The sequence below is a fragment of the Mesocricetus auratus genome, unplaced genomic scaffold (genome assembly GCF_017639785.1).
Source record: "Mesocricetus auratus isolate SY011 unplaced genomic scaffold, BCM_Maur_2.0 Super-Scaffold_100676, whole genome shotgun sequence".
In the NCBI taxonomy this organism is placed as follows: Eukaryota; Metazoa; Chordata; class Mammalia; order Rodentia; family Cricetidae; genus Mesocricetus; species Mesocricetus auratus.
The window spans coordinates 97,908,471-97,930,999 of NW_024429266.1; the positions used below are offsets into that span (position 1 = coordinate 97,908,471).

Genomic DNA, 22,529 nt, shown 5'->3' on the forward strand with positions numbered 1-22,529 from the left:
CTCAGCCTCTGCCCAGGGCGGCCTCGGTGCCCTGCCACTGTGCACATCTGCCAGGCTCCTTGGTGCAACAGGGGAGCCGCCCAGCAGGTTTTTCCTCTCGGCTTGCTCAGGGGCCTTGAGCTGTTCTGTCCCCACCTAGCCTGGGCTGGGCATTGCGAGTCTCGCTCACTCAGCTGGCGCGCGTGCACCGGCACCGGAGCAAGGATGCCCAGCATCTTTGCCTACCAGAGCTCCGAGGTGGACTGGTGCGAGAGCAATTTCCAGCACTCGGAGTTGGTGGCTGAGTTCTACAACACGGTGAGGGCCTGCCTGGCCAGGGGCTCTGGGAAGGGTGAGATGCGGCAGGCTTACCGAATGTTGGATTAAGACACAGCTCCTCCACAGGGAGTCTTGTTGGAGCGGTTGGCTGTCTGCGTGTGTGTGGCCACTCAGATCAGCTTGTGTCCATTCATCTGTCTTCATGTAGAACTGTGATCAATGGTAGATTTTCAGACTCACTTCTGAGGAATGGTGCTGTGAGGGTGGGTGCACTGGCAGCCTTTGGGACTCCCAGAGGAGGCTCTTTGAGTTGGTGAGGTTGGACCCAGGCAGGCTTTCTGAGGGAAGTAAGGATGCCTGTCCTCTAGTCTGCAATCCCCCAGCCAAAGATGATTAATGTACCCCACTTTTCCCTTTCATTATCCTATTTGAACAACTCCAAATTTTACCTTCCTGTATCTGATGATGCACTACACCGGGAGTACTCAAGTCTCAGTACTTCATACACAGCGAGGGTGTCAGAGAAACTTGAAAGATGCAGGCAGGTAGAGGAGGCTGCTCCAGCTTGCTGTCACTGCCCGGAACACAGACACTTAGCCCGGTGAAGCATCTCCACATCCTTTTTCTGGAGACAGGTTCTGGAACATGCAGCCCAGGCTAGCTGCCATGCATGCCCTCCGGTGTTTGGACCCAGCGTGGAGCTGGGAGCCAGTACCCACCACACCCAACGCTAGCTTTTACTCAGTGCTTGCTGTGTGCACTTTGGACAGACCTTTCACCTCCTCAGTCTCGTGCGACCCACACAGGCTAATGGGGAGATGGGGAGAGGCCAATGGGAGGCGTCTCCCTGTGCGGCAGGTGCTCCCGGAGACCAAGAGAGGCTGAGAACTAGCCTCATACTTAAAGCTAGGTTTAAACTTCAGCTTGACAGATTCAAGATACACTTGTGTGTGTGTGTGTGTGTGTGTGCATGTGTGTCTGCGTGCATATGTGTGTCTCTGTGCATGTGTGTGTGCATGTGTGTCTGCGTGTCTGTGTGTGTATGTGTGCATATGTGTGTGTGTGTGTGTGTGTGTGTGTGTGTGTGTTTCCTTGCAACAAAAATGCAGGAAGGGTTGGTGAGATGACTGGGGGAAAGACGGTTTCAATCCCTGGGCTGACAAGCTGAAAGGAGAGAATCAACTCCTCAAAGTTGTCCTCAGACTTCTGTCCCACCTAGAATTCCCCAGTGAGGGCCTGGGGGCGTGGTCAAGGTGAAGCCCCACCTAGAATCTCCCAATGAGGGTCTGGGGGTGTGATCAGGGGTGGAGCCCCATCTAGAATCCCCAGTGCCAGACTGGGGGTGTGATCAGGGGTGGAGCCCCACCTAGAATCCCCAGTGCCGGACTGAGGGTGTGATCATGGGTGGAGCCCTACCTAGACTCTCCAGTGAGGGGCTGGGGGTGTGATCAGGGGTGGAGCCCCACCTAGACTCTTCAGTGATGGGCTGGGGGTGTGGTCAGGGGTGGAGCCCCACCTAGACTCCCCAGTGATGGCCCTATTTCTGTGTGGTCAGTCCGTGGTCCTCAGTTTCCATCTAGTTACTGGACCAGTTTGAAACTACCATGTGGCAGAGGCGGGAGAGGATTCGGTTTCTACAGTTACTCTTTCTGGTCCAGAAAACTCTGGTGGTCTCAGTCCGCTATGATGGGTCCTTATGAAAGGTCCCTAGAGTGTACTAAGTCAGGTTTGCTGGGCCTCCGCCTCTCATCCCCAAATGTCTATCGTGCGCCCTCTCAGCTGCCCGGAGTCAGGAGCAGAGCCTATCACACTGAAGGGTCACCACATAGCCCAGGAGAGAGAGACTGCACACCCTCAGCCACCGGGACATTTCTTTTTTTTTTTTTTGGTTTTTCGAGGCAGGGTTTCTCTGTGGCTTTGGAGGCTGTCCTGGAACTCGCTCTTGTAGACCAGGCTGGTCTCGAACTCACAGAGATCTGCCTGCCTCTGCCTCCCGAGTGCTGGGATTAAAGGTGTGCGCCACCAACGCCCGGCCCACCGGGACATTTCTATACGCTGTCCAGGTGCGTCACAGAATGAGCGTGAACCCATTCAGCTTTTGTTCTTGCATTTTGTTTGGGGCTCACTCTGTAGTCCAGGCTATCCTGAAGCTCGAGATCCACCCCACCCCACCCCACCTCCCAGATGCTATTGGAGGCACCTGCAGTCACACCTGATACATTGTTTTTACCCATGCATTGGTTCTCTGTGTGCAAACTCGCCTGTGCGGAGGTGGGAGGACCCGACCCGTACAGACCTAGCTGAGGAGAGTTTCTGGCTGTGTGAACCGGGTCTTTTTCCAGGGTTAATGTCCACTGCACTAGGGCAGAGAGCCTTGAGAGATATGTAAATCAGCCTGGATAAGGTTGTAAACCAAAAAAAAAACTTTATTTACAGAAGCCAGGTGTGGTGGTGGCCCAGGCCTGCCAACCTCAGGAAGGTGAGAGGCAGGAAGAGTTGGGCCACCCTGGCCGGGTGGTGACTTCGAAACTAGCCTGGGCTACAGTATGAGGCTGTCGGAAACACAGGGTGGAAGTTGAAAGAAAGGAAAGAGAACCAATCGTGTGCACACCTGTCTTCCCAGCACCCCAGAGACTGAGGCAGGGGGATTATCCTTAAGGTCATCTACACACCTGTCTTCCCAGCACCCCAGAGACTGAGGCAGGGGGATTATCTCTAAGGTGGTCTGCATACCCATCTTCCCAGCACCCCAGAGACTGGGGCAGGGGGATTATCCCTAAGGTCATCTGCACACCCATCTTCCCAGCACCCCAGAGACTGAGGCAGGGGGATTATCCCTAAGGTCATCTACATACCCATCTTCCCAGCACCCCAGAGACTGAGGCAGGGGGATTATCCCTAAGGTCGTCTCAGCTACATGGCGAGTTGGGGGCCAACCTGGGCTACAGAAGACCCTGTCAAAAAAGGGAGTGATGAATTTGCCCCCAACCCCACCTGTGACAGGGTTTCTCTCTGTACCCCTGGCTGTCCCACCCACAAGTTCTTTTTTTTTTTTTTTGGTTTTTCGAGACAGGGTTTCTCTGTGGCTTTGGAGGCTGTCCTGGAACTCACTTTGTAGACCAGGCTGGCCTCGAACTCACAGAGATCTGCCTGCCTCTGCCTCCCGAGTGCTGGGATTAAAGGCGTGTGCCACCAACACCCGGCTACAAGTTCTTTCTTAGCGGGCTGTCCCCTTCCTGTTGCTTCATGGTGGCAGTTGGCCAGCTCCAGAATAAATAGACTGTGGGAACTGTGGTCCAGCCTTGGTTAGTCAGTGCACCACAGCCATTATTTTTACCTAAGAGATCCCTGCAACAGACAGGATTTATAAACCAAGTCAGCCTGGGACGCACGGATGGATACAGGCTCTGGAAGCGGCGACAGTGCTCATGGCATGTATGCCACTGGTATATTCTGGAGCCACGCTGTGCATTTGAGTGTGCATTCCAGCGTTGGGTTTATCACGACCCGAAGGCCCTCCCTCCTTTGCTATGGAGAGCTTGAAACCTGACCGACACGAGGCCGGTAAGAGACCCTGCCTCAAACAAGAGAGAGAGCCAGCGAGGAATGACACTTGAGGTTGTCCACTTGTCTTAGTTAGGGTTTTCGTTTCTGTGAATGGATACCATGACCACAGCAGCTCTTATAAAGGAAAGCATTTAATTGGGGCTGGCTTATAGCTTCAGAGATCCAGTCCATTGTCATCATGATGGGAGACATGGCGGCAGACAGGGTGCTGGAGAAGGAGCTGAGAGGTCCACATCTTGGTCAGCAGGCAGCAGAAGGACACTGAGGCTCACTAGGCCCAGCTTGAGCACGTGAGACCTCAAAGCCCACCTCCAGAGGACACATTTCCTCCAACAAGGCCACACCTCCTAATAGAGCCACTCCCTAAGCCACTCCATTTAAACCTTCTCTGATCCCCACACATAGACACACAGGCACAAAAATGAACCAAGCGACTGCTTTTGCCTTAGTTTATCACCAGCAGGCTACCCAGGAAAAAGCCTAATATTTTTACAGTGATTTCATGAACCATAGCTTGCAGTTGGAGAAGATGGCTTTGAGGATGAAACATCTGATTTGCCACAGGGTCTGGCTCATAGCCCAAGCTAGCGTCTAACTCAAGATCCTCCTGCCTCAGTTTCCCAATTGCTAGAATAGCAGGTGATGCCACTGTACTGGTCTTCTATTTTTTATTTTCTTTTTTTGTAGGGAGGTTTCCAGACAGGATTTCTCTGTATAGCTCTGGCTGTCCTAGAACTCACTCTGTAGACTGGCCTGGTCTACATAGCCAGTTTCAGGACAGCCAAGGCTCTGTAAAGAGACCCTATCTCAAAGAAATAAAAAATTAAAAAATAAATATTTTAAATTGTGTGTGTGTGCGCGCACGTGCGTGCGTGCGTGTGTGCGTGTGTGTGTGCGCGTGTGTGTGCCTGTGTGTGTGTATGCTTGCATGTGAGCATGGGTGCTCCGTAAGCCAGAAGTGTCTGAACCTCCGGAGCTGGATGTAAGGATGGCCATCGGTTGCCTGACTTCCGTGCTGGCAGCAGAACTCAGGTCCTTCGCAGAGAGCACTGAAATGGTCTGAGACCATGGTGCCTAGGAGGAGGGTGACTTGCAAAGACCGTGAGGCGAGAAAGCATCGCCTGTTGGGAAATGGCTGGTAATGTGGAAGGAGCCAGAACCCAGGCCATGTAAGGATGGAGCCAGGGCCAAATCAGAAGCAACTGCTTTATCGGAGAGCACGGGGCCGGTGGACCCTGCTTGAGTGGTGGTGTCACAGCATGACATCAGCCGTCAGCTGGGGCACCTGGCTAATGTATGGACAGCCAAGGGCCAAGCAGAAAGCAGAGATAAGGGTGGGGAAGAGCTGGCTTCAGTGGGATGCAGGGTGACCTTGGGAGTCATACTACTAGTTTGCACCTGTTTGCACTGGCCTGCTGGCTTTGAGTTCTCTCAGTGCTTAGGGCTCCAGGCTCATAGGGACTCTACTTCTTTACTTACCTGCACGTGTGTGCTTGTGTGCCTGTGTGAGTGTGTGCGATATGTGTTCAGCAGCCTTGAGGAAAAGGTGTTGGCTGCCTGGTGCTGGACTTACGGGAACTTGTGAACTGTCTGATGTGGGAACCGGGTTTGGACCCTACAAGCGTAGCAAGTGCCCCTAATTGAGGCATCGTCTCCCCAGCTCCAAGGGGCAGGGAGGTAGGAGTAGGCCGGAGCTGGGGACCAGGGCAGGGCACATGTGGAAGGGACCATGGGCCGCCATCCACCATACCCTCCCCATGTCCCCCTCTGAGCCAGCTCACTGCGGGCCACCTCTGGCTCTCCCTTGCATGCTCTATTCCAAGGCTGGAGGTCTAGCTCTTTCTGGTCTACTGTCTACAGCCTCTGCATTTCTGTTTATCCACTGGTAGAGCAAGAGCAATTGGATCCAGGTTAGTTCAGACAAATAGACAGGTGTGGAAATGGGTACACCCACACTGGCAGATAAGAGGCCAGGAACACATAATTACTGGTGAAGGGTGTGTGTCCCAACCCATGGAGACAGCCTTCTTTGGGTTCCTTGTGTGTAAGTCAGAAGTCAATGTCAGGTGGGGTTCACCTGGCTATCTATCTATCTATCTATCTATCTATCTGTGTTATAGGTAGGGACTCATTATGTAGTTCTAGCTGTCCTGGAATTAGATATGTTGACCACGCTGGCCTTGAACTCATAGAGAGCTGCCTGGGGACCAAAGGTGTATACCACCATTACTTGATCACCTTGTGCTGGGTCCTCTGGGAGAAAAGCCAGGGCTCTAACTCCTCAGCCTCTCTCCAGCCCCTACCTGACTTTTAAGTTGGTTATTAGAATCTGAACCCAAGCAGGGTGGTGGTGGCACACACCTTTTATCCCAGCTCTCGGGAGGCAGAAGCAGGCAGATCTTTGAGTTTGAGGCCAGCCTGGTCTACAATGAGAGGTCCAGGACAGCTAGGGCTACAAAGGGCTTCAAAACAAAGCAAAACAACAACAAAAAGAAAGAAAATAGAATTTTAGTCCAGTCCTTACACTCACAAAGCAAGGACTTGCTGACTGAGCAGTCTCCCCAGCCTCCCTGTCTCTCTGAGTTGGTGGCTTCTGTCCTGCTGGGCTCCTGGGATGGATGGAGACATCCAAGTTGATGGGACAATAGTCTCTTCATTTCCTTTACCAGCCAAGGGAGGAAGAAGCAGCTGGTGTGTTCTGGGCTCTGGGACACAGAGGGGATCAAAATAGACAGAAAACATTACCCAGGTGGGTCTGGCGTTTTGGAGGGGGAGACAGGCATTGCTGGTGTCAAGAGGTGTCAGAAGTCAGGCAAGGATCCTGGGTGGCAGGGTTGAAGTTTCTCATTCTCTGTCAAGGGATGGATGAATGGATGGATGGATGGGTGGATGGATGGATGGATGGATGAACTTTTGTTTTGAGATAGGTTTTATGTATCTGAGGCTAGCCTCAAACTGTGTAGGCAGGGATGACCTTGAACTTCTGATCCTCTCCCTGTACTACCACACCCAGGTTAAAACCAGTGGCTCCAGCCAGGCAGTGGTGGAGCACGCCATTAGTCCCAGCACTTGGAAGCAGAGGTAGACAGATCTCTGTGAGTTCAAGGCCAGCCTGGTCTACAAAGCAAGTTTTAGGACAGCCAGGGTTACACGGAGGAAACCCTGTCTCCACAAAACAAAAACAAAGTACAGACAGGACTGAACAAGCCTTTATGGTCTGTGGTGTGTCCTAAGCACCGGATAACACCTGCAGCTGGGCAGAGAGGGCTTCAGGGGAGAGGCTTGTAGCTAAGCATGAGGATGCTGCAGGATACTCCTTCTGTACTCTGTGAATACGTATTCCTCTCATCGGCCAATGAGAAAGCTGAATTGGCCCATAGCTAGGCAGAATAAGGCTAGGTGGGAAAGCCAATGGACACAGAGGGAGAAAGAAGGGTGGAGTCTGGAGAGATCCCAGCCAGCCACCCGAGGAGCTAGACGTGCTACAGCAAAATGTAGGCCAATGGAAATGGGTTAATTTAGCTGTAAATGCTAATTAGTAGCAAGTCAAACATTTCATAATTAATATAAGCTTTTGTGTGATTATTTGGGACTGGGAGGCTGGGACAAAAGAAAAGCTCTGCCTCTGATTACATGATGACTTGATTCTTGGGACCCACACGATGGAAGAGACCTCCACAGGCATATGACAACCTCCACAGGCATATGACAACCTCTTGCCCCCAGTAAGTAAATGAATGGGAAAAAAAAGTTGAAGTTGTTCCCACAACACAGGGAGCATGATTGTAATTACCGTTGACATTTATTAATCCCATCTAATACAATATATTTAACTGAAACCCTCATAAAATCCTTTTGAAGTAGCTACTCTCTCCTACCCAGCTTAGGTCTCCCAATTTTACTATGTATCCCAGGCTGACCTGGAACTGGTAATCCTACAGCCTCAGGCTCTGAATCCTAAAACAAGAGACTCTTACCACATTCTAACAAGAGGGAAATAAAGGCTCAGAGAGGGGGCTGGAGAGATGGCTCAGCCGTTAAGAGCACTGGCTGCTCTTCTAAAGGACATGGTTCAGCTCCCAGCACCCACATGGCAGCTCACAACTGTCTGTAACTCCTGTGCCAGGGGATCTAACACCCTCACACAGACGTACGCAAACAAAACATCAATGTACATAAAATACAAATAAGCAAAAAAAAAAAAAAAAGGCCCAGAGAGAATTAGTTACTTTCCCAGGGTCACACACAGACTGTGCAGGAGCCTGGCTCTCAGCCTTTCTTACTTAACCCCTGGGACGTGAGATTGCCTAATCACTGTTTAACCACCATGTGGATGGTAATTCCTACTGGTAAGTCTCGTCCTGCGCTGCCTCCAGGTACTCCGCCCTGAACCGGCAATCCCGGGTAAGTGTGAGCAAGTGATCCCGGGACAGGTGCTGGATGTGGGAACAAGACAAAGGATGTTAAGGTGACTCCTGGAGACAGTCCCTGAGTCAGTAAGCCCAACAGGTTCTCCCCTCCTCTCCCTGCCTCCTCCACAAGCACAGTGATACGTAAGTGCGGTTTGTCACAGCGCGGTGACTGGGTTACAGTACAGGGCATGAGACCTGTGACTCTTGGGGTTCTGGCCTGAGCAACACAATCCTCACTGGGGAATTCTAGGGGGGGACTCCACTCTGATCATGCCCCCAGCCCCTCACTGAAGGATTCTAGGCTGGAGCTCCACCCCTGACCACGCCCCTAACTCTCATTGGGGGATTCTAGACAGGGCTCCAATTCCGAGACATGCCCTGAAGTCCGCTTTCCAACTTCCGTTTTGAGATCCGGGTCTTGTTACATAGCCCAAGCTGCTTTTATTTTTCTGGGGTAGTTTTGTTTCCTATTCTTTCTTTCTTTCTTTTTTTTTATGACAAAGTCATTGCAGCTGAACTTGTTAGCTTGCCAGTTTAACACAAGCTATATTGGTCATCGGTGAAGACGGAACTTCAATTGAACAAATTCCTCCCTCAGATTAGTCTGTGAGCAAGCTGTGGGTTTGTGTCCTGTGGGTGGTGCCTTTCCTTGACTGGTGGTCCAGGGCTCTGTAAGAAAGCAGGCTGAGCAAGCCATGAGGACCAAGCCAGCAAGCAGCGCCCTCCATGGCCTCTGCAACAGCTCCTGCCTCCGGGTTCCTGTCTCGATGTCCTGCCCCCATGTCCCGTCAAGAAGGTCTGGGATGATGAAATAAGCCATCCAGGCTGCTGTTGGTCACAGTGTTCATCACAACGGAGAAAGCAGACTGCCAAGAAACCGGTCTGCAATCCTGGTTGCCTCACAGGGATATGCGAGCTTCTGCCTCTCAGGCTGGGGCTAAACTGTGCTCTGCCACACCCAGTCTTGACTTTTTATTTTAATTGTTACTTAAAAGATTTTTTTTACCCTAGACTGATAGCTGGGAAACCAGCATGGGACTGATCCAGGCCCCCTGAACGTGGGTGTCAGTTAGGAGGCCTGAGTAATCTATGGGGCCTCTGGTAGTGGATCAGTATTTATCCCTAGTATACAATGGACTTTGGGAGCCCGTTCCACATAGAGGAATACTCTCTCAGCCTGGACACACGGGGGAGGGCCTAGGCCCTGCTCTAAATGATGTGACAGACTTTGAAGATCCCCCACGGAAGACCTCACCCTCCCTGGGGAGCAGAAAGGGAATAGGATAGGGGGAGAGTGCTAGGCAGGAGAGTTGGGGGCATGGGAGGAGGGGAGGGAGAGGGAGCTGGGATTGACATGTAAAAAAAGCTTGTTTCTAATTTAAATTAAAAAAAGAAAAAAGTTAAAGCATAGAAAAAACAATTTTTAAATTTAGCCGGGCAGTGGTGGCACACGCCTTTAATCCTAGCACTCGGGAGGCAGAGGCAGGCGGATCTCTGAGTTCGAGGCCGGGCTGGACCGATAGCCTCCAAAACAATACAGAGAAACCCTGTCTCGTAAAAACCAAAAAAAAAAAAAATTAAATATATTTTGATCATAATCTTCCCCTCCGCCTCTTCCAGATCCTCTCCACCTCCCTATTCAGCCAACTTTAAGTTCTTTCTCAAAAAAAACTATTAAAAAACAAACAAGCAAACCACCCAAGGTGGTGGCATACACCTTTGATCCCAGCACTTGGGAGGCAGAGTCAGGCGGATCTCTGAGTTTGAGGCCAGCCTGGTCTACAGAGTGAGTTCCAGGACAGTCTGGAACTTTGTCTTGAAAAAATAAAACAAACAAAAGATAAAACAAAAACTGTCACAAGAACTTGGATAAGACAAAGCAACAGAAGGGAAAGAGCCCAAGAGCAGCCCAAACTCAGAAGCCCGCGCATTCACACACGCAGAAGTCCTGTAAAAACACTAAGGCAGTAGCCGTAGCGCATGCGGAGGACCTGGGCACCACCCAGGTCCTGCGAGTCCATGCTAGCCTTGCTTCCTTGATTCAGAGAGCTTGGCTCTCCTGGTGCCCTCCATCACCCCTGGCTCCCACCCTCTCCGCCTCCCCTTTTGTGAGCTTCCCTGAGCTCTGAAGGGAAAGGATTTGATGGAGACATCCCATTTAGAGCTGTGTGTTCCAAGGCCTCCTCTCTCCTCTCTCTCTGCTCTCTCTCTCTCTCTCTCTCTCTCTCTCTCTCTCTCTCTCTCTCTCTCTCTCTCTCTCTGCTCTCTCTCTCTCTCTCTCTCTCTCTCTCTCTCTCTGCATGATGTCTCAGCCTTGTTGTTGTTGGTTTTGTTTTTTTTTTGTAGCAGCTGTAAACTGTCTATGGCAATGGGTTCCACTCTAACACTTTCATACATGGCACAGCACATTCTGACCACAGCCCCCCTCATCCTCTCTTGTCCCTCCCCCACTCCGATGGGTCCCCTTTCTCTTTCCAACCAGTCCCCTTCATCTTCAGATCATTTTTCTCTTACCTTGTGACCCACTTGCTTAAATGAGCATGGGTGTTTTTTGTTGTTGTTGTTGTTGTTTTGAGACAGGGTTTCTCTGTATTGTTTTGGAGGCTGTCCTGGAACTCACTCTGTAGACCAGGCTGGCCTCAAACTCACAGAGATCTGCCTGCCTCTGCCTCCTGAGTGCTGGGATTAAAGATGTGTGTGCCATCAGCGCCCAGCCTGTATTTTTAAAATTATTCCTATTTATTTATTTGTGTGTGTGTGTGTGTGTGTGTGTATGTACACGCATGCACATGCCAAGGGGTGCATGTAGCCATGGGAGTTGCTTCTCTCCTTCTACCATGTGGGCTCCAGGAATCAAACTCAGGTCATCAGACTTGGTAGCAAGTACCTTTACCTGCTTAGCCATTGCACTGACCCAACGCCTGTATTACACGTCACATATAGATACTGGAGACCATACATACATACATACATACATACATACATACGTGCATTATATATGTGGATGTGTGTGTGCAGCTGTGGACATGTGTGGATGTGGGTCACACACGCCATGGCACATGTGTACACATCAGGGCACAACCCCTGTGTCAATCCTTGCCGTCCTCCCCGTAGAGGTGCCTCTCTTTGTCGTTTGCCACTGAGCCGAGTACGCCGGGCTGGCACGCTTCTGGCAATTCTCCAGTCTCTGATTCTTGCCGCTCCAAAAGAGACCAGGATCCCACCTGCACACTGTCCAGGCTAGGTTTGCATGGGTTCTGGGGGTTTGAACTCGCATCTTCATGCACAAGTACTTCATCCATTAAACTCTCTGGGGCTCCCAAAGCCGTCACCCTTCATCTTGGTTTCTTCTGCCTCAGCCTCTGGAGTAGCTGGGATTACAGGTCATCTCCACAGCTGCCAGGTTCTCTTTTTTAAACATTTATTCTATTTTTCTGTTTTATGTGCATTGGCGTTTTGCCCACATGTGTGTTTGTGTGAGGGGGTGGGTGTTAGATACCCTAGAACTGGAGTTACAGACAGTTGTGAGCTGCCATGTGGGTGCCAGGAATTGAACCTGGGTCCTCTGGGAGAGCAGCAGCCAGTGCTCTGATAAGACAAATAAAAATAAGCGTGCTTGAATATCTTTTTTTTTTTTTTTTTTTTTTTTTGTTTTTCGAGACAGGGTTTCTCTGTGGCTTTGGAGGCTGTCCTGGAACTAGCTCTTGTAGACCAGGCTGGCCTCAAACTCACAGAAATCCACCTGCCTCTGCCTCCCAAGTGCTGGGATAAAAGGCGTGCGCCACCAACGCCCGGCCTGCGTGCTTGAATATCTTGACTGTTTCTGGTGCAGAAGGCAGGGCCCACCTGGTCCCAGCTTTTCTGTAAGTGTCTGTGTGTCTGTCTTTTTTTCTTGCTTTCCTTATGACTCCAGTCAAGTTGCCAGCACTAGGATGTGCAGGACCTGGCACCCACACATATTAATTATGACTCAATTAAAACTCCAGGGGGGCCGGGCAGTGGTGGCGCAGCCTTTAATCCCAGCACTCAGGAGGCAGAGGCAGGCGGATCTCTGTGAGTTCGAGGCCGGGCTGGACCGGCAGCCTCAAAAACAATACAGAGAAACCCCGTCTCATAAAAAACAAACAAAAACAAACAAACAAACAAAAAAAAAAAAACAAAACTCCAGGGGATACAGAGATGGTTCAGGAGGTAAGCATTCTCTTCAAGTGTATGATGTTGCTACAACGATAAACGACACACTTACTGAAAGTAAAACTAAGTATTTATTGTAGAAATTACTCACAAGAGACCAAACAAGTAACCCAGATGAGCCGAGTAGCCCCCCCACTGCGGAACCGGAAGCTGAAAGCCGGAAAAAGGGGCCAAGACTTCCGTTGTTCAGTCTTTTATACCTTCCCCACTCTGTAACACCCCTAGCCATGCCCAAAAGTGGGCCTGGCTAGTGACGTAGTTCACTGCCTACGTCCGTATACGTCTTTAGTCATGCCTAAAGTGGGGTGGTTAGCGATGTGGTAAACCGCTCTTTTATTACCTCATCTGTATGTGCCTCTAGTAAGTCACATGGCTAATGGTGGCACACGGCTTCCTCCTACAGTATGAGCCTGAATTCGAATCCCCAACACCTGTCTAAAAATCTGGGCATAGCTGAGCATGCATGACCCCAGCACCGGAGATAGGAGACTAATGGATCCTGAGATTTTTCAGGCAGGCAGTCTAGCAGACATGGAGAGGCTCAGTGAGAGACCCTGGCTTACCAGAGGAAAGCAGAGAGGCAAGGAGGAAGGTATGGAAGTGGTCTGGAAGTAGATGGTTCTTTATTTTGTAGATTTATTTATTTTGGTTTATGGGTATGAGTGTTTTGCCTGCATGTATGCTATGTGCACTCTGTGCATGCAGTACCAGCAGAGGCCAGCAGAGGGCATCAGATCCCCTCGAACTGGAGTCACAGCTGGTTGCTAGCCGCCATGTGAGTGCTGGGACCAAACCTCTTCAGAAAATGATCTCAATTGATGAGCCGTTTTCCAGCCTCAAGTAGGTGGTTCTAAAACTGAAGGTCCTTTGTGACTCAAAAACACCTCCAAATTGCTAGGTTCAGCCAGGCACAGTGGTGCCACCTGCTGTCCTTTCGAGGTCATCCTGGGCTGTCTCATAGCACTAAGGAAAATAAAACAAAAACACTGCTTGATTCCTTCCTTAGTAGTTTGTATGTGTACGCACACATCCATGTGCACCACAGCATGAAACGTGGAGGCCAGAGGAGTGCTTTCGTGCGTCGATTTTCTTTTTCTACCTGGGCATGGAACTTAGGGACACGGCCTAGGCGGCAAGCACCTTTACCTGCTCAGCCCTCCTGCCAGTCCGTCTCTACCCTTCTGCTCTGCCGTCCCAACTCCCAAGGCAGCACACGTCTGTAACATCTGCACTCAGAAGACTGAGTTGGAAGTCTTGTTTACCCAAAGGCCAGATTGGGCTGTAGAGTGAGACCCCCATCCCACAAAGGAAGGAAGGAAGGAAGGAAGGAAGGAAGGAAGGAAGGAAGGAAGGAAGGAAGAAGAGATGGGAAAAAGGGGGAAGAGGAGGGGAGTGACAAGACGTGGAGAGTGACGACCTGGGAGCTATGGTTATGCTTGCGTCTCGCTGGCCAGAACTAAGTCACATGGCCGTGTGTAGCTGCAAGGGAGCCTGACAAATACTTTGGCTACAATAGAAGAAAGTAGAGACTCAGATGAGTGTGCCTAAGGTGTTGTTAGTCTCTAGGATTTACCTTGTACATGCCGGGGCCACATCATTGTTTAGCGGAGGGGGAAGAAGGGAGGATGGTGGCAGGGAACTTGCGTGGTTAAAACTTGTGCGGTTACTTGTCGTGTTGCTGGGACAAAATGCTTGACAAAAGCAATTTTACTTATTTATTTTTTATTTATTGTTTTTTTTTTTGAGACAGGGTTTTTCTGTGTAACTTTAGAACCCGTCCTGGCACTTGCTCTGCAGACCAGGGTGGCCTGGAACTCACAGAGATCTGCCTGCCTCTGCCACCAGAGTGCTGGGATTAAAGGTGTGCGCCACCACTGCCCAGCTGGCAAAAGCAAGTTAATAAAGAGTTTATTTTGGCTCTCAGTTGGAGGCACTGTAGTAGGGAGTGCTGGCAGGAGCATCAGACAACGATCTGTAGAAGTCCGCTCTCCTTTCACTGTGTGGGTTCTAGGGTTCTAATTCAGGTCCTCAGGCTTAGCAGCAAGCACCTTCACCTGCCAAGCCCTCACGTAGGCCCTCAGGTCCCTTTTATACAATGCTGCAAATTCAGCTTAGAGCCGGTGCAATCCTCCCGTAGTTTTAAATATCCTTTCCACAGCCTTCTCCTAGGATGACATGAGTGCGTAGGTGCTGCTGCATTTTGCTTGTCTCTCTGTTGGAGACAGGGTCTTACACCGGACAGGGTCTTTCACTGTATCCCAGGATGGCTTGGAACTCGTAGCAGTCCTCCTGCCTCAGCCTCCTGATCTGTGAGATTACAGGCATGCAGCACCACAGTGAAAATTTCCGAAATACATGTATATATACTTGCTTGGTTTATAAAACAGGGTCTCACTGTATAGCCCTGGCACATCTGGAACTCACTATATAGAACAGGCTGGCCTCAAACTTGGAGAACTACCTACCTCTGCCTCCTGAGTGCTGGGATTAAAGGCCTGCACCACTATGCCTGTCTTGAATGTTTTTAATGTGCAGTTACTGAACCCACAGATTTAGACTTTCTCCGTGAGGGGAAAATGGAGAAGAGCATTTGTGAAAGATTTAGTGAGTGCTCAGTGCTCCCCTCACTGGGTAAATGAAAGAACAAACGGGATGATGGGTAGAATGAAGGATCTATTGGTGACCCAGGAATGGCCAGGATCAATGGTGGGGGGCAAGGAATTGGCTCAGAGGTAGAGCCCCCGCCTAGAACGCCCAAGTGAGGGGCTGGGGGCATGGTCTTTCCTAGTGGGCTGTCAAAGGTTCAGGGTTCCATTAGTAACAATGATGATTTTGTGTGTGTGTTTGTTGAGACAGAGTCTCACTGTGTAGCCCTGGCAGCCTGGAATTCTCTATGCAGATGAAACTGGCTTGAATTCAGAGAGATCAACCTGCTTCTGTCTCCTGAATACTAGGATTAAAGGCCAGTAATGCTAATGAATAACATTTTTTTTAAATGAAGGGAGGGCTGGACATTGGCAGCACACACCTTTAATCCCAGCACTCTGTTATAGGCAGAGGCAGGTGGATCTCTATGAGTTGGAGGCCAGCCTGGTCTACATAGTGACCTCCAGGACAGCCAGAATCATATAGTGAGACTCTGAGTCAAAAATCAAGAAGATGTTCTGGGAAGTTAACATTTGAGTGATGAACAAATCCCGGGTCGTTCCTGGACAGCCTAATAATAGAGCAGCTACGGGTTAGCCCTAAGTGAGCTCCTGCCCCGTTCCCATCTAACCAGCCGGGTTCTTGCTTCACTCGCAGTTCAGCAATGTGTCCTTCTTCATCTTCGGGCCTCTCATAATGTTTCTCATGCATCCTTACGCCCAGAAGCGCAGCCGGGCCATCTACGGAATCTCAGCCCTCTTCATGGTCATAGGTGCGCGCGGGCGTGGGAAGCTGTGGGGCCCTTCTGGGAATGGCGCCCCCTCTTGACAGCCTCTGCTTGTCTCCGCCTACCCACAGGTCTGTTCTCCATGTATTTCCACATGACGCTCAGCTTCCTGGGCCAGCTGCTAGATGAGATCTCCATCCTGTGGTTGCTGGCCAGTGGCTACAGCGTGTGGTTGCCCCGATGCTACTTCCCCAAGTTCATCCAGGGGAGCAGGTACAGCAGCTGCACCCTCTGTGGACCCCATATGGCCTTCCCCTATCCCTGCTCAACTTGGGACCATCTGAGAGAGCTTCGAGTCCCTTCCTGAGAAGTTTCGCAGATCTTTCATAGCCTACCTGGGCTTCCACAGACCTGTCCTGTTACCACCTGGAAATTGAGGAACTTTTTCCTAATTCTAATCTACCTGGGAGGAGAGGAATTCTAAGAACCTATGCCAAATGTCCTCTGCACCCAAAAAAACCCCTCACGATCCTTACGCTGATGTCTTTTCCCTGTCTTCTGAGCTCTGCAAGCTTCCCGGAAGCCCTCACCTGACCTTTCCAGGCCTCTTGAATCCTCTGACTCCCTTTTCACCCTCCCAGTCCACCTCAGACTCTTTTTAGCTCTTGTCTGGTTCCTCTGGGTTCTCTGTCCTTCCTCAGCGGACCTGGGGAAACCCAGAGACTCTTCCTGAGTCCAGCTGAACTCCCCAGAGTTCCCGGTTTGTCAAATTCATTTTGACTGCCCAAAGTGACCTCGCTGAATCCTCCAGCACCTCTGCGACACCTGCCCATCCTACTCCTCCCTCAGGTACTACTTCAGCTGCCTCGTAATTACGACCACTATGATCAGCACCTTCTTGACGTTTGTGAAGCCCACGGTCAACGCCTACGCTCTTAACAGCATCGCCATACACATTCTCTACATTGTGCACAAAGAATACAAGAAGTGAGTGCTGGCTGGCGGGGGGCGGGGGCATGGTCAGGAGTGGAGCCTTCACCTAGAGAGGGACTGGGGGCGTGGCCAGGGGTGGGGCCACTGCCTAGAATCCCCCAGTGAGGGACTGGGTGTTTAAGTATAAAGCCCCCGCTTAACGTGTAGTTGTATATGGGTTCTATTCCCAGCACCGTAAAAAAGTAATTGTTAATGCTTTTCAGAAAGTGAGTGGTGGTTATAGCTACCTAGGAGAAAGGCAACTGTTCTGCCTTGGAGCCCTGCACAATGTTGTTCTCGGTGTTCTGTGCTCTGAGCGTTCCCTGACTGCAGTCTCCTGCAGGGGGCGCCCATTCCCCATGTGACCCGCTAACAGAAAGGGCTTCAGAGCACTCTGCCTGCAAACGTTGTCTGCATGCTTTATATTAATTTATTCATTTTTATTTTCGTGCATCACGGCGATGTGTGGAGGTCAGAGGTCAACCAGTTCTCTTCTTCCAAGGCGTGGGTCCTGCCCATTGAACTGGGGTTGTCAGGCTAGTGGCAAGCGCCTTTACCTGCTGAGCCATCTTTTTTTAATTTTTAGTTTTGGGGTTTCATGCCCCCCCTGCATCAGAATTGGCTGTGAAGCAGAGAAGGACCTTGAATCCCTGTTCCTCCTCCCCCCTGGCCGTACAAACAGGTGTGCCCCACCATATCCAGCTCACAGACCCCTCCCTCCTTTCCCTTTTCCTTCACCCTTACACACGTTAGTTTAGTTCCGTGTTTTGACACAGGGTCTCACTGTGGAGCCCTGGCTGCCCTGGAACTCTCTATATAGACTAGGCTTGCCTAGAACTCCCAGAACTCCTCCTGTCTCTGCCTGCCCCTATATTAAAGCGGAATTTAACTTTTTTTGATAATTATAGTTCCCTTCACCCTGCCCCAAGTGCTGGTGACTGAACCTAGGGCCTCATGAACACTGAACTAGAGCCATGATAGAGTTTTGTATTTGTAACTCATGCTGGGCCTCAGTGATTCAGGGCTACTCAATAGAGCCAACTGAGAGAGAGAGAGAGAGAGAGAGAGAGAGAGAGAGAGAGAGAGAGAGAGAGAGAGAGGGAGAGATTCTTTACAAAAAGAGAGGGCAGAGTGGTGAAAATTCCCGAGAGCGGGACTGGATCCTTGTGGTAAGTGGGTGGGATTCTCTGAGTATTGGGAGACCTGAGCCAAGGGTACTAGGGATCAGGGCAAGAGGGAGGGACTGCAAAATAGAAAAGAAAGCAGGGGAGTGCAGGATCCTGAGGCAGGAGGATCATGAGTTTCAGCCCAGCCTGGGCTACATGGTAAATTCGAGGGCAGCCCACCTAAACTCAGCTAAACTGACTTGAATTGGATCGAGTAATCCTCAGGGCCAGCACCTCCTTGGCAGAATCTTTGCCTCTAGCTGCTGGGACACCTGGCTTGAGAAGCCATAGGTGGTGAAGGAGAATGTCCTTCTACAGGTCCCTGTTCCGATCCTTCCAGCTCCTGCTGGGACTCCACATTGGCCAAGCCAACTGGAAATCAATGGCCAGTCCCAGCAGAAAGCACTGGCTCACCATACTGGAAACTATAGTCAAACCAAATGGAAACCATTGGTGAACCACAGGCCAAGCCAACAGGGAACCCTCAGTCAACAGCGACCCCCAGGCCAAGCCAACAGGGAACCCTAAGTTAAGTCAACAGTGAACTATATATAGCTCAAGCTGACTGGAATCCACAGGTTTAGTCAACTGTGTCCCAGAGATCAAGCCAACTGCATAAAATGGGTCGAATTGACTGTGTATCATAGGTCAAGCCATCCGGAACTCCAAAGTGAAATTCCTAGCAAGCATAGGTCACATACACTGTAAACTACAGGCCAACCCAATTAGAAAGCCATTGTTCATGCCAAGAAACCATAGAGCACACAAACGAAAACTGTTAGGCAAGCCACCTGGAATCCATTGCCCAAACTGATGCAGAAGGCATTGCTCAAACCAAATGGAAGCCACCAGTCAGAGAGTCAAGTGAATGACTTCACCATGGGGTGAGCAGGCAGAGCCTGTGTGTCTGTTGATAAAGGATGGATCTCTCATTCAACTCCAGAACATGCTTGTCCTGGGGACTAGGATTTGACTCTGATGACCAGGGACCCAGATTCTGGTCTTGTGTTGTCTCAAGGCGAGGCCACCGGAAAGTGTGCTGCACCCCATTCTCTCTCACACACATCTTAGTGAGTTTTAGCTGTTAGCACACAATAGGCACCACTGCTAGCTTCCTGCTGGTGTCGTAGCACAGCTGAGACAGCATGAAGAGTTAAGATTAGCACCACAAGATCCCACAGGACACAGGCCTGCACTGACCCAGGTACCTGGGAGGCTGAACGAAAGGATTAGTTTAGCCTAGGAGTTTGAAGCAAGCATGGAACATACAGGCAGATGTGGTGTGTGTGTGTGTGTGTGTGTGTGTGTGTGTGTGAGAGAGAGAGAGAGAGAGAGAGAGAGAGATACATAGACACAGACAATTAGATGCAGAAGGAGATAGAGACAGAGATGCAAAGAGAGGCAGAGAGAGAAAAAGAGACAGACAGCAAGAATCACTGTAATTTCTCTCTCTCTCTCTCTCTCTCTCTCTCTCTCTCTCTCTCTCTCTCTCTCTCTTTTTGGTTTCTCTGTATTGTTTTGGAGGCTGTCCTGGAACTGGCTCTGTAGACCAGGCTGGCCTCGAACTCACAGAGATCTGCCTGGCTCTGCCTCCCAAGTGCTGGGATTAAAGGCATGGACCACCAACACCCGGCTCTTTCTTTCTTTCTTTCTTTCTTTTTTTTTAAAGAAAGGACTTCACTATGTAGCCCAGGCTGGCCTCCAAAATCTCAGTCATCCTGCCTCAGTCTCCCAGGTTCTGGGATGACAAATGAGTCTTTCTGAACCTGATTTAGGCAATTGTTTTTGTCTGTCTGTTTGCTGTTTGGACTGACTGTTTTAGAGGTTTGGGTACTGATTGGTTGACCCTATTGACTTGGGTCACTCACAATCCCCTTCAAGAACACATTATAGGGCAATAGTGGCACACACCTTTAAACCCAGCACTTGGGAGGCAGAGGTAGGCAGATATCTGTGAGTTCTAGGCCAGCCTGGTCTACAAAGCTACACAGAGAAACCCTATCTCAAAAAACAAACAAACAAAAAGAACACATTATAAGTGACCTAAAGACTTCATCTAGGCCCCAACTCTGAAAGGTTCCATCAGCTTCGTACAGAGTAGAGGTGAAGGCAGATCTTTTAACACACAGGCCATTGGAGGACACCTCAGAGCCAACCTACAGCAATCCAGGTCCCTAGAAAATACCACTTCTGCTCCCTCCCTCTCTCGACTTATGAGATGCATCTCTCTGAAGAAGCATTTCCCATCAGCCTCTTAAGACAATGCCTTAGGACACTGTGTTAGTGCAGATGCACCTATTAACCCTCTCTTCCATCTACCATCCATCCATCCACCTATCCATTTGCATGCCCACCCACTCATCCACATACTCACCCACTCATCCACATACTCACCCACCCATCCACCCATCCACCCACCCACCCATCCACCCACCCACCCATCCACCCACCCACCCACCCACCCACCCATCCATCCATCCACCCATCCAGGCACACACCTATTCATTCATCTATCTGTCCATCTGTCTGTCCATCCATCTGCCCACACACCCCAACCCAGCCATTCTCTTTGTCCCAGGACCAGGAATGGGGACCTCCGGCATCTGATTGAGGTGTCTGTGATCTTATGGGCCACCGCACTAACCAGCTGGATCAGCGACCGAGTACTTTGCAGTTTCTGGCAGCGGATTCACTTCTCCTACCTGCATAGCATTTGGTAAACACCTCTTTTGGATCCTAAGACCCCCAAGTCAGAGATCAGATGCCAGAGCTTGGAGTGGAGGTCTGGGGTGTAGGAGGGGAAGCAGATCCAGATACTGGGACGCAGAGGTGGTGGGCAGAGGGCAGGGCCAGCAGTCTGGAACTATAGGTACCACTCAGCATCCTCAGGGGATGCACGAAGACTGGGCGGGGCCATCTGCCGATTTTTTTTTTTTTTGGGTTTTTCGAGACAGGGTTTCTCTGTGGCTTTTGAGGCTGTCCTGGAACTCACTTTGTAGACCAGGCTGGCCTCAAACTCACAGAGATCCGCCTGCCTCTGCCTCCCAAGTGCTGGGATTAAAGGTGTGTACCACCAACGCCCGGCTTTCTGCCGATTTCTTACCACCCTTCTCTTACTCACAGGCACGTCCTCATAAGCATCACCTTCCCTTACGGTATGGCGACTATGGCCCTGATGGATGCCAACTACGAGATGCCAGGTCAAACCCTCAAAGTTCACTACTGGCCCCGGGATAGCTGGTTCATTGGGCTACCCTATGTGGAGATCCAGGACAATGACAAGAGCTGCTGAGCCCTGCTGGAGTCTCTGCTCTCCAAACAGCCACCCAGTCTGCTGTGCTCTGAGGACAGAGGACCAGGACATCGTCTGGGACACTTGCGGTCACTTCTCCCTTCCCTCTTCCACGCTCCATGCCCCGTTGCCACAAGACGGACTTTCTTGTGGCTCTGAGCACTACTTTGATGACTGAGGGCTGGGGGCTGCCTGGCATGCTGTGTGACTGGCCTGTGCCCTCCTCCTGCCTACGGGACCACAGCTTCTCCACACCAGTGATATGGTGGTGGGTAGATGGGTGGGACGGTGGTTATGTGGCTGATGCGACACCGGCTTGAAGCGTGATGCTTGAAGCGTGATGCTTGCTCTCTGGTATCTTGCACGTCTGGGACTATTCATGAGTGTTGTAGAGTCAAGTTGGGTCAGGACTGTGTTCTGGGAAAGTAAGGAGTATCATAGAGAGCACTGTGGGCCCCACCCTTAGGTGGTAGGTGTAGGTGTAGGGGTAGGGGTAGGTGTAGAGGTAGGGGTAGTGTAGGTGTAGGGGTAGGGGTAGGGGTAGGGGTAGGGGTATGTATAGGTATAGGCATAGGTATAGCCACCTTTGAACCACATATACACTCAGTGCACGGTGACAAACATGACAGTCATGAGGGAGGAAAACAAAGGGCCAACCTGGGTGACATCATGGAACAGGGTGTGTGAGAGGGGAACATGGTGGCCATTCTAGGCACTTAGTGGGAAGGCTACTGTGTTGCCGGACTTTCCTTTCAGCCTGGTCCACAGCCTCATCAGCCCCAAATGAGCATACAAAGACTTATGTTAATTATAAAACTGTTGGCTGATGGCTTCTTGCTGGCTAGCTCTCTCTTAATTATTAACTCATTTCTATTAATCTAAGGATTTCCACGTGGTCTTATCTAAGCAGAGAAGGGTCTGGATCTGTTACTCCTTCTTCTGCTACATGGCATCTCTTCTTTGTTTTTTGTTTTTTTTTGTTTTTTACGAGACAGGGTTTCTCTGTATTGTTTTGGAGGCTATCGGTCCAGCCCGGCCTGGAACTCAGAGATCCGCCTGCCTCTGCCTCCCGAGTGCTGGGATTAAAGGCGTGCGCCACCACCGCCCGGTGGCATCTCTTCTTGTGGTCTCTCTCTGCCTACATTTCCCAGAATTCTCCTCGTCTCCTAATCCTGCCTATCTTCCTGCCTCTATTGGCCAAAACAGTGTTTTATTCGTCAACCAGAAAGATAAACATATATACAAAAGGACATCCTCCCTCACTATGGAGCAAAGGTGTTTCCACAATGGCTCAG

At 50.6% G+C, this 22,529-nt stretch overlaps 1 protein-coding gene across 3 annotated transcripts; it reads left to right on the forward strand.

Moving 5' to 3' along the window:
* The first annotated feature begins 68 nt into the window (after positions 1-68).
* On the forward strand, positions 69-21,751 carry Acer1 (alkaline ceramidase 1). Of its 3 annotated transcripts, XM_040738094.1 has the most exons (7): positions 69-297; positions 15,735-15,849; positions 15,936-16,077; positions 16,654-16,791; positions 17,363-17,458; positions 20,521-20,658; positions 21,066-21,751. In XM_040738094.1, exons 1-7 carry the CDS (start codon positions 205-207, stop codon positions 21,232-21,234), a joined length of 891 nt encoding a protein of 296 aa, XP_040594028.1. In that variant the 5' UTR covers positions 69-204; the 3' UTR covers positions 21,235-21,751. The 3 variants fall into 3 exon arrangements, with proteins under 3 accessions (XP_040594028.1, XP_005081410.1, XP_040594027.1); XM_005081353.4 differs by lacking the exon at positions 17,363-17,458 and having other exon boundaries at positions 76-297; XM_040738093.1 differs by lacking the exon at positions 15,735-15,849 and having other exon boundaries at positions 176-297.
* The last annotated feature ends 778 nt before the right edge of the window (positions 21,752-22,529 follow it).